Source organism: Papaver somniferum, chromosome 8 (genome assembly GCF_003573695.1).
Source record: "Papaver somniferum cultivar HN1 chromosome 8, ASM357369v1, whole genome shotgun sequence".
Lineage (NCBI taxonomy): Eukaryota > Viridiplantae > Streptophyta > Magnoliopsida > Ranunculales > Papaveraceae > Papaver > Papaver somniferum.
In genome coordinates, this window is record NC_039365.1 from 154,007,415 (window position 1) to 154,023,185 (window position 15,771).

At 37.5% G+C, this 15,771-nt stretch overlaps 1 protein-coding gene, 3 non-coding genes and 3 pseudogenes across 5 annotated transcripts; all 7 read left to right on the forward strand.

The window, feature by feature from the left end:
- The first annotated feature begins 207 nt into the window (after positions 1-207).
- On the forward strand, positions 208-4,552 carry LOC113303596 (nudix hydrolase 20, chloroplastic-like). Of its 2 annotated transcripts, none has more exons than XM_026552639.1 (9): positions 208-1,410; positions 1,489-1,553; positions 1,650-1,839; positions 2,112-2,192; positions 2,593-2,718; positions 3,598-3,677; positions 3,803-3,918; positions 4,112-4,232; positions 4,329-4,552. In XM_026552639.1, the coding sequence occupies exons 1-9, from the start codon at positions 1,156-1,158 to the stop codon at positions 4,396-4,398; spliced, it is 1,104 nt and encodes a 367-aa protein (XP_026408424.1). In that variant the 5' UTR covers positions 208-1,155; the 3' UTR covers positions 4,399-4,552. The 2 variants fall into 2 exon arrangements, with proteins under 2 accessions (XP_026408424.1, XP_026408425.1); XM_026552640.1 differs by having other exon boundaries at positions 1,269-1,410; positions 1,481-1,553.
- A 341-nt stretch (positions 4,553-4,893) lies between these two features.
- On the forward strand, positions 4,894-5,072 carry LOC113307377 (annotated as a pseudogene).
- Positions 5,073-7,306: 2,234 nt separating this feature from the next.
- Positions 7,307-7,426, forward strand: LOC113307008. Its single transcript, XR_003338978.1, has one exon. It is a non-coding gene; the product is annotated as a U5 spliceosomal RNA (small nuclear RNA).
- A 1,072-nt stretch (positions 7,427-8,498) lies between these two features.
- On the forward strand, positions 8,499-8,643 carry LOC113306999 (annotated as a pseudogene).
- A 1,295-nt stretch (positions 8,644-9,938) lies between these two features.
- LOC113307198 lies at positions 9,939-10,136 on the forward strand. The gene has a single exon (XR_003339063.1). It is a non-coding gene; the product is annotated as a U2 spliceosomal RNA (small nuclear RNA).
- A 3,950-nt stretch (positions 10,137-14,086) lies between these two features.
- LOC113307233 lies at positions 14,087-14,282 on the forward strand. The gene has a single exon (XR_003339066.1). It is a non-coding gene; the product is annotated as a U2 spliceosomal RNA (small nuclear RNA).
- A 22-nt stretch (positions 14,283-14,304) lies between these two features.
- LOC113307310 lies at positions 14,305-14,483 on the forward strand (annotated as a pseudogene).
- The last annotated feature ends 1,288 nt before the right edge of the window (positions 14,484-15,771 follow it).

The following is a 15,771-nucleotide window of genomic DNA, read 5'->3' on the forward strand; positions in this document are numbered from 1 at the left end:
CAGCTCCTTTATGCCACTCAAATTCACAGTATGCAAGTAAGCTACTACATAAGCCCACGAGATAAAATTGTGAGACTTGTTTCCTAGAGGATTAACTTTTTCGCATTTCCACCTCCTAAACATTCACTCATTACCCAGAAATGTAATTTATCACCAGAAGTACCTCATTTAGTCACCACAATTTGGTTTCAACATCTTCAGCATACACGCACCAAATCAGTCATAATTAACCACCATCACAACGATCAACACCACTACCCAAAATGGATTTTGGTTATACAGATAATTTCCTACAAAGTTCTAAGAATTGAGTGAAATTTCAACACGGAATTTGAAAAATAGGGAATTTTGACCATAAAAATTGTAACTTTGTCACATTAAGCTATCCAATTTAAAATCAGTAAAGGTAATTCACCAATTAAAGAGTGAAATAAGAACCCTAGATAAGAAATCTACATATTAGTAAGAAAGAAAACCCCATAATTGAATCTGGATACCGGGAAACCCCATAATTGAATCTGAGATAGGGTGAATACCGGAGAAGGAGAAGATTGTTGCATGAGTTATAGGAGATTAGAAGTAGATCGAACAACTACTTCCGACGATTATCATATTATCATATGATATCCTTTTTTTCTTTTTCCATTTCAACCAATTTGAAACCCTATGTTCTACACAGCAACAAAAATGAAGGGAACATGAAGGAGGTACTGCTGGTGATGGTGGCGGGGGAAGAAACAAAGGAGACGGTTGGTGAATGATCAGAGAAATGGTCATGATTTTGATTTTGGTGGTGACGGTGATGGTGCGCGAGGAGGAGGAGAAGTTTCTGGTGTTGGCGGTGCGAGAGAAAGAGACAATAAGTTTCTTACACAGAGAAGAATAAAGAAGAATAGGATAGGTTGGGTATTCTTGAAAAATGAAATGGATGTAATTTACACATTTGAAAATATTTGGGATTTTTATTTCATTTTTTCTGGATATAGTTTTCATTTAGTTCAAATAATATGGCTGGTGTACGTGTAACTCAAAGAGTATTACCTTGATTTTCTAGAGCTTAATATGTTAATTTGTGGTATCAAATATCAATAGGCGCCTGCCGTTGCTGTGAACTTAAACTGGGTGAGGTTGGTGGAGCTCCAAAAGTAGACTCTAATGGCCGTATCTCTCTCTTCTTACTCCACTTTTCTGTCTCCTGTTCTCCGAACCAAATTCGTTTATAGAAAATCTCAAGAATTAAAGCTACGATTCAGCTGTCGTCCTGTAGTATTGAATGCTAGTTATAGTAGTACCAGTAGTTTTAGTTGGGATGATGTTTATGGAGTAATTTCTAAACCAGATGATTCAACCTCACATTCATCAAAACTCGATGGGTTTCTCCAAAGAATCAAAACTTGTAACCGTGGATTTGTAAGTCTCTATCTTATTTAATCATTTGCTTCCCTAAATTTGAAATTATATGATTTTTTTGTGTAAAAAGTTCTGCAGGAAATGAAATCTGAATTCCTTCCGTTCATTATCGAGGAACAAATTGCTGGATATGTTCATAATCAGTATGTAAATTCTTACACTTCTCTTACACTGTTTGATTGTCGTAAATTGGTCATGAATTCGACTTTTTATAGATAGTACTATTGAACCTAATGTAGGTTCGCTAGCCATCTAAGGAAATTCCAGGATGTTTTTGCATTTCCTGAGGATAATTTGTTTGGTAATGGTGGTGGTGGTGGCTATGTGATATTGAACCCATCACTTAAATTACCAGAGGACAGGACAAAGGCAGTTGGGGATGTTATTAAGTGCTTGGGTGAAGGAGTAATACCAGGTATACGGAATGAGGTACTTCTTACTATTGTTTTGGTTTGAAGCAGTATCGTTGGTTTATGGTAGTTCTTTGATTACTAATTCATTACTCGACCAGCGCTCAGGTAGACCTGGACGTATTTGGTTGATTTCGATTAAGTTAATGATTTTGTCTTGAAATCAGATTGTTGTGTTACCGAACTGAGCAGTTTTACTGAGTTTAAAGATGTACTAGAATACTAGTTCAGACTTAAATATGTCCATCTGTCCTTCAGTTTGCCAATGACGGTTTTTTCAATTATTTTTAGCTTTACCCTGTGACAACATCATATGGGGTGCCAGCATATTTTTCTCTGGAACGTGCAGCTGCTCCATTCTTCGGAATTAAGGTTTGGAATATCCTCCTCTCAAGCTATCTGATTTCTTAATCAACAATATCTAAATAGCATGCTGATTAATCACTTTGGCGACGTACTATTTCCAAACAGAAAAGTTGATGCAGATCATAAGTTTTTAGTGTTGTATCTTCATATATCCTCATTGTTCACCCCCAAAGTCACATTTAGGTTTTGGAATCCTTGGTCTGTAGTAAACTTTTTTCTCTTTAACTAACTTAGCCACCAATTTAATTGGATGTGTAAGCTGTAGCGTTTCCTCACAGCTTTGTATATTATCTTCAAGCTTCTTTGGCATTTTTGTGTTTTATGAGCCACCTGTGATGGGTGAATATAAATATATTGTTCCTACTGCTGAGTGATAAACTCCTTTTTTTATGTACTTTGAGAATAGGCTTATGGCATCCACTTGATTGGCTATGTCGATAGGGATGGTGAGAAATCTTTGTGGATAGGAAAGAGAAGCGACATGAAGCCTACTTTCCCTGGAATGCTTGATCATTTAGCTGCTGGAGGACTGGTATGTAATGAAACTGAAACTTATATCAACTGCAAGTCCTTTAATTTGTTTTCTGGGTCGTTGTTTTTTATGAGTCCCATGGTTTGCTGACCGTCTACAATTGTCTCACGATAAACCATTCGACCTTCCAAACTGTATCTGGAATTATGCTATTTGGACTTTGGAGGATGCTCTTCTCTCTGGAAAAGATTCCATCGAGGATATACTCAAGGGGGTTGTCCTGGAAAAACCCAGTAGTCTACAGAAGCATATTTTTAAAAGCGGTTTCTTGTTTTGACTGAGCAAGTATTTCCTGCCAAAGAAAGCAAATGAGCTTGAGTTTTACTGGACATACATGATGTAATCATCAACTTAGAGCATTGGTCTGAGCATAATCCATGACAAAAAGTTCTTAAACTTAGTGTATCATTAATTTGACAGTGAAAAATTTCTGTTCCACACATGGAGGTTGTTTGCAGAAACCAATATAATAAATTAACAGCTGCGATCCAGATAATGGACCTCTAGATATGGGTCCTATGTTGAGCAATCATAATTTGTTAACTTACTAATTTCACCTCTTCTATTTTAAATATGTTATAATCATTGCATGTTCTTGTTGGACTGTATTATTTGAACTGCCGGTATTATCATAGGTGGCCTGCATTTGGTGTCAGTGTATAGCAAGCTTGAGAGGGTCTAGAAAGCATTTTGAGTTAGGTTTAAAATTTCTAAATTTGGTGAATTCTACAATTGAATGTTAGTAAACTTATCCTTACCGAGTTTGAGTTTGCTATCCTTTGGCTCTACTTAAGCAACAATTTCATTTTATGTTTTTTCCCAAGAAAAGTTCATTTCGTATTTGTAGACTGAATATGTTTGTAATATTGTTATTGGCAGCCCCATGGCATCACATGTAAAGAGAATGTAATGAAAGAATGCCAAGAGGAAGCAGGAATACCACGATCCATCTCGAACGGGTATATTTCTTTCCAATGCGTTATCCCACCTATTCTTCAAAATGCAATCTATGTCTTTAGCTTGTTGAGTGGCGTTATTAAAACTGGAAAATCAACATATAAGATGTAGAAATGCTTGAATACAGTGCTGTCCCAGTTGGAGCTGTTTCATATGTGGACATCAATGGGTATAGCTATAAGAGAGATGTTCTCTTTTGTTATGATTTGAAGCTTCCTGCTGATTTTGTTCCTACAAATGAAGGTATAAGATTATCTTTTTTCAACTATTCATTCTGCAGTAGTTCTCTCAGAAATCTATGAGGCAGTTGATACTTGTCTATCACATATCCAAAATTATTTCCCCCATTTCATCCTTTGTTGATTTCTTATTTGTCCTTGGAACTTTTGAAGTTGCTCTTCAATTGGATTTATTCAGTGTGAATCACATGTTCCAGATGGAGAGGTTGAGAGTTTTAGGTTGATTCCGGTGAAAGACGTCGCAAATATCATACGAAGGACCGAGTTTTTCAAGGCAAACTGTTGTCTCGTCATCATTGATTTCTTATTTAGACACGGGTACCAATTTTCCTAATCTTAGACTTACCTCAATCATTGCTTCCTATTGTTTCAACATTCTAACCTGTTTCATTTTGATTCCTAAAAAATGTGCAGGTATATCAGTCCGGAAGATCCAGGTTACCTGAACCTGTTACAAAGCTTGAGAAGTGGAGATTGTTCCTGAAATGTAAATGTACTCCTGGTTCATTCATTTTCCTTCTGTCTGATGTTTTCCAATGTGTTGGTCTTGGCCTGTCTCTGTAGTACTATTGGACCACATTTTAATTCCCTGTTATTAAATGGGTGGGAAAAATAAAATAAAAATGTTTGAATTTTCATCTACAGTTCTGTGCAGTTGTATAAATTTCACAAAACCATGGTTTTGGCCATGCTTTTACTCTTCTTTTTCGAATCTTTCTTACATTATCTGCACTTTGAGTTTTCTTATCAGTGCACCATTACTGGAGGTGGTCAGCCTCAGCACAAAAAGCATTCCTTGAAAGCAAATATATGAATGAGGAAGATGGTTGTAATTTAAGCTCTTTGAACTTCGCTGTTCCTGGGAATTTAAGGTCACACTAAGACTGACGGGCATGCTATTTAGTCCCACACTGTTCAGTTTTGAGGAGGTAGAAGGAAACGAGGCCTATAAGAAGTGAAGTTGTATAGGGCAAGAAGCATACTTTTCTCGCCTTTTTGGCTACGATCAAGTGTAGTATCTGTTCTTATCAGTTTAATATTGATATGTGAGCCATCGGCTCACACGATATTAAATTAATTTCTTTCATGGGGAGTTCCGATCAGTTTGTCAAGCGTCGCCTCTGCTTTGCACTACTGCAAAGGCCTGGAGCACCCCCACCAAATGGTAAACCAACCTTCTCAAGCGTCGCCTCTGCTTTGCACTACTGCAAAGGCCTGGAGCACCCCCACCAAATGGTAAACCAACCTGGAAACTGGAAACTGAACGCCCTGTCGAAGTTTATCTTTCGCGTAACTAGTTCAGCTGTTATCTTTCGCGAGTTTATCTTTCGCGTAACTAGTTCAGCTGTTATCTTTCGCGTAACTAGTTCAGCTGCGGTTTCAAATTTGCAACATGGTAACTGAAAGTTTAAACTTCTTTGATATCCTGCCTCATTCTCATACTAGATTTTACACTTGTCAGTAACACCTTATTACCTCCTACTGTAACTGTCAAACATGATTGAATTTGGGATTTTTCATCAAGCCTATTTGATTTTTGATTTATATGTTGTACAAGTTGAGCCAAAATTGTTGTTTCTAATTTTTTTTTGAAGGGTATAGTCTAAAGCTTTAGACTAGCTAGGTTGTCTGCGCTTGGGGCAGTGATGCAACTAATGCTGTAATACCCAAGGCGCGTTTATTGCTGATTGAAAACTATTTTCAAATTCTCTCAACGGTCTTGATAATAAACTTTTAAATTTAAAATTCACGGACCTTAACTAGTTCTGCTCTATGTAAACAGGACTCCTACCACGATGGACTGTCCCATGCAACACAATCCTTCTAAAAACCGAACAACAAACCGTCCTGAAAATCAGAGAGAGACAAAAAAAAAAGTTTAAAAAAGAATGCACCAGCCGGGAATCGGACCCAGATCTGTACCGTGGTAGGGTACTATTCTACCACTAGACCACTAGTGCCGAATCTATCACCTTTCCAATTATTAGCACTTCGTAGGTCTACTGACAAAAACCCATTACATACTTGCACTAACCTTCACGGTACAAAGAAGGAAGCTACTTCATGTGTTAGAAGTTCGACTCTATGGTGAGGAATAGACATGAGAATACATGGGAGGAAAAGACAAACAACGGGGAAGAATCAAAGGGAATTTGACCATATGGTGAAACAGTGGTGGAATCAAAGTCTTATTCACGGGGTTGTTCCTGAAAATAATTTGCCCCTAAGCGAACAGATTTTTTTGTCCCTATAGAGGACCAACAACATATTTTTTTTGTGTACTATGTGAGGCGGCCTTCGGCCGTGGGGAATTTTTCTGAACGAATCGCATAGTTTGTAATTTTGATTTACAAATAGAATACTACTACAAAATAGATAACTAAAAGTTAAAATGAAAAAATATCAATAATCAAAAATGACCATGAAGAAAATTTATAGTTTATATAACAAACATGGAAGATGATTAAAGTCGTAATACAATATTTTTTTGCTTTTAAACAAAAAAAAACTACTTTAAATAGTCTATTGTTGGTGGATATTAGTACTAAACTATCATATGGTAATGGGCGATGGGAAGGAAAAAAAGGAGGAGGCAGTACCAGCCTCTCAGGGAAGAGAATGAAAAAGATGGAGAAAGAAACTAAAAATGTTTCTATTAAACTATTTACATACATCATTTTTAGTCCTTCAAATTAATGCAAGTAATAATTTAGTCCATCTTCCTTCTTTATTTAATGAAAACCCCCATCAGAAATGGGCCTTTTGTTGCCCCAGGGCCGTTGTTGCCTGCAAGTGGGGCTTACCCTGCTTGCCTATCAGGCCCGGCCCTCATCTCGAGTCTTTTATTAGGTTCTAGCTATACCTCATGAATTGAACTTCCGGTGCTGAATTATTAGGAAGGTAACGTTTCTTTCACTGTCACCTTGGAAGCAGAATGAGCACATTTTGGAACTTTGAAGCACATTTGGTTAGCAAGTCCAGAAAATCAACTTGGACTAGTCCCACAGTAGAAATCCGCTCAAAATGGTTTGTACAAGCGGCATACGCCTATTTTTGAAGGGTTTGCATAGGCAGTCAACACAAAAGCGAATTATTCTTCCACCTTAGAATACCATGTGCTGCTGATTATAAGGGGGTACGCTTGTTTTTGGAGACTTCAGGAACCCAATAATTTTCAAAAAGAAACTTTTCATTTCTAAGGCATGGCTTTAAAATTCATAATGAAAGTTTTTGCAGTATACCTCTGCAATGGTCATGGAATGGATTATGTGACTCGGAACCGATAACTTTAAATCTCGTGAAAGTAATTAGTCCCACAAGGACCAGAAAGCACAACCCCACTAAAAATAACTCCTATATAACTAGCGCTGGATTCCCCTTACTGATTCACGGAGCCGTGCGGTAAGCACAGAGCGAACTATTCTTTCGCCTTTTACTAAAGAATACCGTGTGCTTGCCGTTTATAAGCGGCATACGCCTATTTTTGGAGGGTTTCTCTTTGTTTAGAGGAGCCCAACAATATTCAAAACAAATCTTTTACTGGTCTCTATGCCTTGGATAAACCCTATGGTCAGTTCAGGCGGCATTTTGTATGGTTCCTCTACACCTTATTCTCTCCAAGAGTTGGCAACCGGAGAATACCAGTGTCAGGAGGAGTGCTCGTATTGTGTTCAACTTGCAAGTGATGAAGGATACTAGTACCGGGTTTCCAAATCTGAAAGGAGCCATTATGCTTTACTGTGGATGTATCTAAGGTATTCAGATCAGTATTACTTCTCAATGTTGAATGAAAAACCATATGTTGATGTTATTAGTAACGCTAGCCTCACAAACCCAGCTCCATTCCTGAACAAGAACTGGATTACTAGATTGTTTAGTGATTAAAGTCGTTATTGATAGTTCTAATCGTTTTCTATTTGCCACTGGTTCAACCGATTACATAGGATTTAATAATGTTGTGGAATGGTCCAATGTACACCAAATCTGACACCAAGTGTCTTAGATCAGCTCTTGGGCTAAAGTTCTTTCTAAATGTTGATGTTCTTACACACCACGGGCTAAAGTTCTTTCTCCAAGTTGTGCTTTAGATTTGGGATTTATACATTTTATGGTGAGAATATGTATACTACTCCAATATGATTACCTCCTCCAACTCTGCAATTTCCAGTGAATTCAACTTTCTGTAACTCATATACAGAAACTAAGCGACCATACCCTGACTGGCAACTTAGATACACTAAGTATGTATACTTAGAACCAACCCATTTTCATCTGAGATCCTATTGAAAAACCTTCCCCACAAATTCAAACACTGAATACCGTTAAGTAAATTACCAAATTAAATTCGAACTTCCTCATAAACCACTCAGTTTCTAGTAACTCCAACCATGAGTAACTAACATGCATAAAACATGGATTTTTCTAACTTCATCATGAACTATTTAGCATTCCAAACATAATACTACACGACCATTAGAACCGAAAGTGTAAAAAATGACAATTATTAGATCCATATTGTCCAAGTCGAGTTAGGGACATGAATGAAGGTAATATAAATCCCAGTTGATACAGAGCTTGGAACCTATCTTTGCGCTTGGGGCAATGACGCAGCTAATGAGGTAATAACCGAGGCGCGTCAATTGCTGGTTGAAAACTATTTCCAAACCCCCTCCTCGGCCTTGGGTCTCCCAGGGCCGTCGAGAATTTCTGGAAGGGATCCCTCTAATCAAGGGTAAAGCCCTACAATACTTAACTAAAAATTTTAATTTTAGGAGAAAAAGTCCTTCGATTGTTCTTGTTTGTGGTATTACGGACCTGTACAAACTAAAGCTTACTAATAACTGGATACAAACAAATACATACAGAAAACAAACATTAAAACTTATTATCTATATCTAGCTACTTGGGCAGTTTCATCATCAATCCGGTTCCTACCAGTAGTCCTGTTGAATAAACAAAATTCTCTTGTAGAATGGATTTTCCTACGAAGTTAACTATTCTTTTCCGATTCCTGACTAGTTATGTTTGTGATTCAGTCACTCAAAAGACATAAACATCCCGGTTTTGTGATAGTTATCTACTTATCTTTGGGAAAAGAGTGTACGCCTTCCTAATGCCAAAAAAAAAAACTCAACTCAACTCACATTTTTGATTTGCAAACTGGGACACTCATAATTGCAGGACTCTGTCTAATTCAGCTTTTCATTTCAGGTGTTACACATTTTGATTGATTTTATGGTCCTTTCAGCACAATCTCAACCTAAAGAAATAGGTCTCAGCCATAAGATCTGAGCTCATTCAACAACAACCAAGGCCCAGCTAAACAATCAAAATCAGTTTCACTTTCTAGAGAAAGATTACAAAAGAGAATACCCCTAACAGATTCTCAAAAATATATTTTCAACCAGGTAAAAAACAACAATTTAATAGTGCATATAACTTTAATTTTACAATATTTGCCAAACAAGAACTCCCTTGCTCAACATGCTCCAAATCCTATCATGCATGGGGTTCATTAGGTGCATGCAGCATGTTAAAATAAATCGTATCGTTGTTAGTACTTAATCTCTTCTCTCGGTTTTGTTTGGTCAGGGGAAGAGTCCAAGCCGCCGGAGATGACATGGGTTTTTGTGTCAATAGAATTAGTTAGTTATTGATCGACTTAATGGGATTGGTTAGTTGTTTGTTCTGGTTGCTGCACCAATTAGCGCCATCTGTGGTGTATGTTGTGGATGGTAGTGTTGATGATTGACCCTCCTTCAGAAAGTAACTTGCTTCGGGAAGAAAAATACATCACAGTGTTCACACAATTGTGCGAGATAAAAAATCTTCCAATATTTCAAGTTACAATTTAGTTGTAATGCTTCGACAAATTATCAAGCTACTACTACTTCCACAATGTCCCAGGAAAACTCAACTCATCTAAGGCAGTAAACTATAACATTTAGTCCCACATAGACTGGTCTAGAGCAGAGGCATCGAAACAAGACAATATAAAAGAGGAAGCTTATACAGAGATCAAGCATACCTTTCTCGGCCTTTTGGCTAAGATCAAGTGTAGTATCTGTTCTTATCAGTTTAATATCTGATATGTGAGCCATCGGCTCACACGATATTAAATTAATTTTTTTCATGGGGGAGTTCCCATCACACCAGCTTGTTGCTGGGGTTCTCACGTGTCGCCTCTGCGTTGCACTACTGCAAAGGCCTGGCGCACCCCCACCAATTCTAATTTTAAGCTTTCAGCATAAGCAAGAGTTAATGATATTGCCAGCATCCTGTTGTTGCTGTTCTCTGAGCTATCGTTTGCAAGTTTATCTTGCTTCCATAACCAAACTAGGCCTGTTCTGACCCAAACTTTCGGTTTTCCTCAACTGCGAGCTAAGTGGATTATGGTTCTTCTAGTATTTTGTCTTCAAACATCTCCACCAAAAAATATTTAAGTCTGTACAATGCGGATTCTTACTACCTCGACTTAAACTCACAGTGAATTGCTTCTTAAACTTTGTCAAAGGATGACTAGAAATCTGCATAACTTTTCCTCATCAAGCAATTCAAATTGATCACCGTACTGATCTATCATAAAACTGCAACTTCTCATCATTAATTTTGGAATTTTTTATCGTTAAATTAAAATTGTTCCCAAACAGCAAAGGGCACACATGCATGTATTTTTGTGTATGCAAATTTACATGTATGTATTACTGGTGGTAGCTAAGGAAAACATTATATGTAGATGAAATTTACAAGTTAGGATTTGGTCTGATTGAGTGTCCTTGCTTCTTGTTTAACTTGTATGATCCGTAGAAGTAAGATACGAATCCCCAAAGTCCTAAAGCCAATGACATCCCTTTTTCTCCTGCAAATTTCTCATGGAAGGCTATCACCCCTGCAATTTGCGTGACAGGAATGTTCGTCGCGCACATGATTCCAGCAAAGAGAGATGAAGTGCATAAGATAATTCCGAATCTTCCAAGAACTGCCAGTTGCCAAACCACCACGTTTGAAGCCAACACCGCGTAATACGTTTTCTCTCCCAATTCGAAGTTTCTCCCTTCTCTTTGCATTGCCTGATTAAGCAAATAATCATTTATTTAGTTCGCAAGCTACTTAGTAACTGTCGTCGTATGTCTGAACTGAGAATATGTGTCTGTTTGCACATATACTATAATCATATTTATGTCAGCTACTTCCAAAAATAAATAAATTTAACCATCAAAACTGAAAAATATATAAGCCGTCTTCCTTCAAATTGCTTGTGTGTTACTCCATTCGTGCGTTATTTTAAATAGCTGTGATTCTTTCAAATGATTGAATGGGTTCCATTAGATATTATACTTGTGTGAGTTGTTTGTGTGTCACAAGTATTTGTGCTTGTGTGTAAAGAGTGTGTGAGGTCAACTGTATGATTAGTATTAAAGGCTTTGTAATAATCCTGTGAGGGTTAACTCTAAAATCAATAAAGAAAACTAAAGTTCTCTCAGGGTATTACTCCTTAGATCCTGAGCCATTCTTATCAATTCGAAATTCTTAGTTTTTACTCAATCGATAACGTTTAAGAATAAGAATTCAACACTACCCCATAATCGTTATGAATAAAAATACCATTACATTAAAGAGTAAGAGAAAATACACAAAGAATGCTGTTTAACTGAGTATCATTTACTGACATAAGAATTACAAGGACCATCAATTTAGAACAACACCGCTTGGACTCTAAAAATATTAATACACCCTTTAGTTATCTTTCTACTTGATTAGTCTGTTCTTGCACAACATATCTTGAGTCTTCCTACATCACACAATGCAATCTATAAGGTAGATTGAGTTTTGGATACACAAAACTTTCACTTCTAGCAGTGATGATCGCTTCTGCCAGAAATTTGTTAACCTCTTGGGTCAGATGATTCTCGTCTGAGTGAATGTATTTTTTAGGATCAGAACATATACTGCAGTAGCATCACCACCTTTATTTCCACCACAAGTTTTCCTTAGACTCTTGACGAGAGCTATAAACGCCTTATAGTAATCAGCAAATACAATCTGAACCTAAGGGTGTTGGATGCTTAGCTCCATAAGTGCCTGGTTCAGACGGTTGTTGTGAAGGTCAGAGAGACGGTTGAAACTTCTTAGACACCTGTATGAGTGAACCTTGCTCGATGGACTTTTTTCTTGGAACTTCTGCAAGTAAGTTGGTTGGCATCCAAAGGGTAAATTTCCATGAACCATAACGTTCCTAGCACCGGCTTGAATCAGTCTGGCTACGGAATTTATGATCGATTCAACAACTATAGGTACGAGAGACTCTTCCACCTCCCTCACCTTTATACCCTCAGAGAGGGAATGAAAGTAGTCCCTGCTTCCGAATTCCTCCACCAAGAAAACTGCATGACGTAGCTTCTTCCAACACTCCTGACGGTTGGAGCAGATAGACGATAGATGTGTCACGAACTGATCAACTTGTTTGTTGACAGAATTTTTGGTTGTAAAATACGTGTCGAGCGCAGTTGAACCTTTCTACTGCAAAGTATGCTCCATAAACAAACTTCCCATCTTTCTTGTTTGCTGCATATAGTTTCGGAGATGGAAGACGAAAAGCTGAGGATATATAATCTACCACTTCATAATTTCCAGTAACCTTTGACAGCGTACCAAAGTTATATATGGAGGTGAAGGGACACCCTATCACCATGGTAGTGTCCTCGCTATCATCAGCGTTAACACTTAAAGATGTACCCAAAAGCAACATGAAAAATACAGTCCGACAAAAGCGGAACATCCTGGCTGCCATTCTTGAGCTTGAGAAAGAAAAATAAAATCTGAGAACTTTTGGGATAGAGAAAAAGATCGAGACTGCGAATATTTGGTATGAGACTTAAAGAGAGGTGTGGTTGAGTATTTATAGGCTTACAGAAGTTGGCTTCTTTTAGGATGGATTCCATAATACTGAACCGACTTTGAATTCTTAGTGCAGTTTGGATTCATTTTATTACTTGAAAAAGAACTTAATTAGTTTATGATTAGGAAATCTTACTTTACTTAATATGATAGAGTTCTGAAAAGCGAGCCAGTATATTATTTTGAGAAAAACATCATACATACCTGATGGACAAAGGGATAATAGTGCACCGCAGCCCGAGTACCTCTTCAGTTCAGAGTTCCCATATCAGAAAATATATAGCTCCTGAATGAGAATGCAAACAACAGGTGTTAGGCCGCTTCCAGAGGATAAGCTAAGAAAGAGAAAGATCTATAATCACGGCATGCCTTAATATCTTCATTGGTTACTCCTACATTCATAAAAGAAACATACTCCATATATTGCTTCGTTCCATTTTCAATACCAGAATACCCAGCAGTTAATCAAGGTGCAACGAATACCTTTGGTTCTGGAGGCCGCTAATTCAAGAACGTCACTGTGGTCTTTGACCATTCTCAAAATTCTAGACTTTTCCATTATAGGTATGAAGAGAATATAATCAGTTGATTACTATATAGTAGTGACTAATGTAATTTCATGTTTCTCCTTGAATAATACTTGTAAAAGAAACTTACCACCCTTGGAGTTTGTCACTAGAAGTTTGTAACTCTCTAAAACCATGTAGAGTTAATGATGTTCTTTTTTAATTCCACCTTTGTGAACTGATGGAGAGGCTTAATTCTTTGTGAACTGTAGAGTTAATGATGTTCTGGTTTTCGCAATTTCGCCACTGGAAGGTCTCTGCAGATGCATTCTTTATCAATATGATAGGGAGTTGTTTTAAAAGTTTCTCTGGAATCTATTCTCTTCAATCCACCAGAGCTTGAACTCACTCTATTGATCAAGCTGGTTTAAGGTCATTGGTCTTCTGATATGCAGCAGTATATGGCCAAAGTTTCAGCTATTCTTTTACTTCTTTTGCAAATATATTTTTAACAACGGAACACTTAAGTTATCTGCACTAGGAGTATTCTTACCAGTCCCACCATCCTACAAATTATATCCATGAGAAGTTGGTTGAATTTTAAGCTATGTGAACCTCGCTGTTTCTGTGTGAAGTCACAAAGATAACGTGGAAGGCCATGACTAATCCTAGGTAAATGGAGCTTAAAATTTAGTCCCACAGTGGTTAACTTCAGAGGGCTGAAGGAAACTGCCAGTATAAACAACGAAGTTCTGGAGGGGATTAAGCATACCTTTCTCGGCCTTTTGGCTAAGATCAAGTGTAGTATCTGTTCTTATCGGTTTAATATTGATATGTGAGCCATCGGCTCACACGATATTAAATTAATTTTTTCATGGGGGAATTCCCATCACAACAGCTTGCTGGTGGGGTTCTCAAGCGTCGCCTCTGTGTTGCACTACTGCAAAGGCCTGGCGCACCCCCACCAAATGTATAGGGCAAGAAGCATACTTTTCTCGGCCTTTTGGCTACAATCAAGTGTAGTATCTGTTCTTATCAGTTTAATACTGATATGTGAGCCATCGGCTCACACGGTATTAAATTAATTTTTTTCATGGGGGAGTTTTGAACAGTTTCTCAAGCGTCGCCTCTGCTTTGCACTACTGAAAGGCCTGGCGCACCCCCACCAAATGTCAAAGCTAACCTTTTGTGAATGATAAACCAACCTGGAAACTGAACGCCCTGTTGAAGTTTATCTTTCGCGTAACTAGTTCAGCTGCGGTTTCAAATTTGCAAAATTGTAACTGAAAGTTTAAACTTCTTTGATATCCTGCCTCATTCTCATACTAGATTTTACACTTGTCAGTAACACCTTATTACCTCCTACTGTAACTGTCAAACATCTTAATGGACGATTGAATTTGGGATTTTTCATCAAGCCTATTTGATTTTTGATTTATATGTTGTACAAGTTAAGCCAAAATTGTTGTTTCTAATTTTTTTTTTGAAGGGTATAGTCTAAAGCTTTAGACTAGCTAGGTTGTCTGCGTTTGGGGCAATGATGCAACTAATGCTGTAATACCCAAGGCGCGTTTATTGCTGATTGAAAACTATTTCCAAATCCTCTCAACGGCCTTGATAATAAACTTTTAAATTTAAAATTCACGGACCTTAACTAGTTCTGCTCTATGTAAACAGGACTCCTCCTACCACGATGGACTGTCCCATGCAAAAGTCATCGATTTGCAATTTCAATCCTTCTAAAAACCAAATAACAAACCGTCCTAAAAATCAGAGAGAGACAAAAAAAAGTTTAAAAAAGAATGCACCAGCCGGGAATCGGACCCAGGTCTGTACCGTGGCCGGGTACTATTCTACCACTAGACCACTGGTGCCGAATCTATCACCTTTCCAATTATTAGCACTTCGTAGGTCTACTGACAAAAACCCATTACTGACTTGCACTAACCTTCACGGTACAAAGGAGGAAGCTACTTCATGTGTTAGAACTTCGACTCCATGGTAAGGAATAGACATGAGAATACATGGGAGGAAAAGACAAACAACGGGGAAGAATCAAAGGGAATTTGACCATATGGTGAAACAGTGGTGGAATCAAAGTCTTATTCACGGGGCCGTTCCTGAAAATAATTTTCCCCCAAGCGAACAGATTTTTTTTTTCCTATACAGGACCAACAACATTTTTTTTTTGTACGGCTAGAATGTCACTAATATGTGAGGCGGCCGAAGGCCGCGGAGAAATTTTCTGAACGAATCGCATAGTTTGTAATTTTGATTTAAAAATAGAATATTACTACAAAATAGACAACTAAAAGTTAAAATGAAAAAATATCAATAATCAAAAATGACCATGAAGAAAATTTATAGTTTATATAACAAACATGGAAGATGATTAAAGTCGTAAGACAATATTTTTTTACTTTTAAACAAAAAAAAATCTACTTTAAATAGTC

What these genes read in the sequence shown, in the direction of transcription:
- LOC113303596 (XM_026552639.1), top strand. Translation starts at nt 1,156, where the DNA reads ATGGCCGTATCTCTCTCTTCTTACTCCACTTTTCTGTCTCCTGTTCTC. An exon ending in CCACGATCCATCTCGAACGG is followed by an intron (nt 3,678 to 3,802) that starts GTATATTTCTTT and finishes GCTTGAATACAG; the next exon opens with TGCTGTCCCAGTTGGAGCTG. An exon ending in TTTTGTTCCTACAAATGAAG is followed by an intron (nt 3,919 to 4,111) that starts GTATAAGATTAT and finishes CACATGTTCCAG; the next exon opens with ATGGAGAGGTTGAGAGTTTT.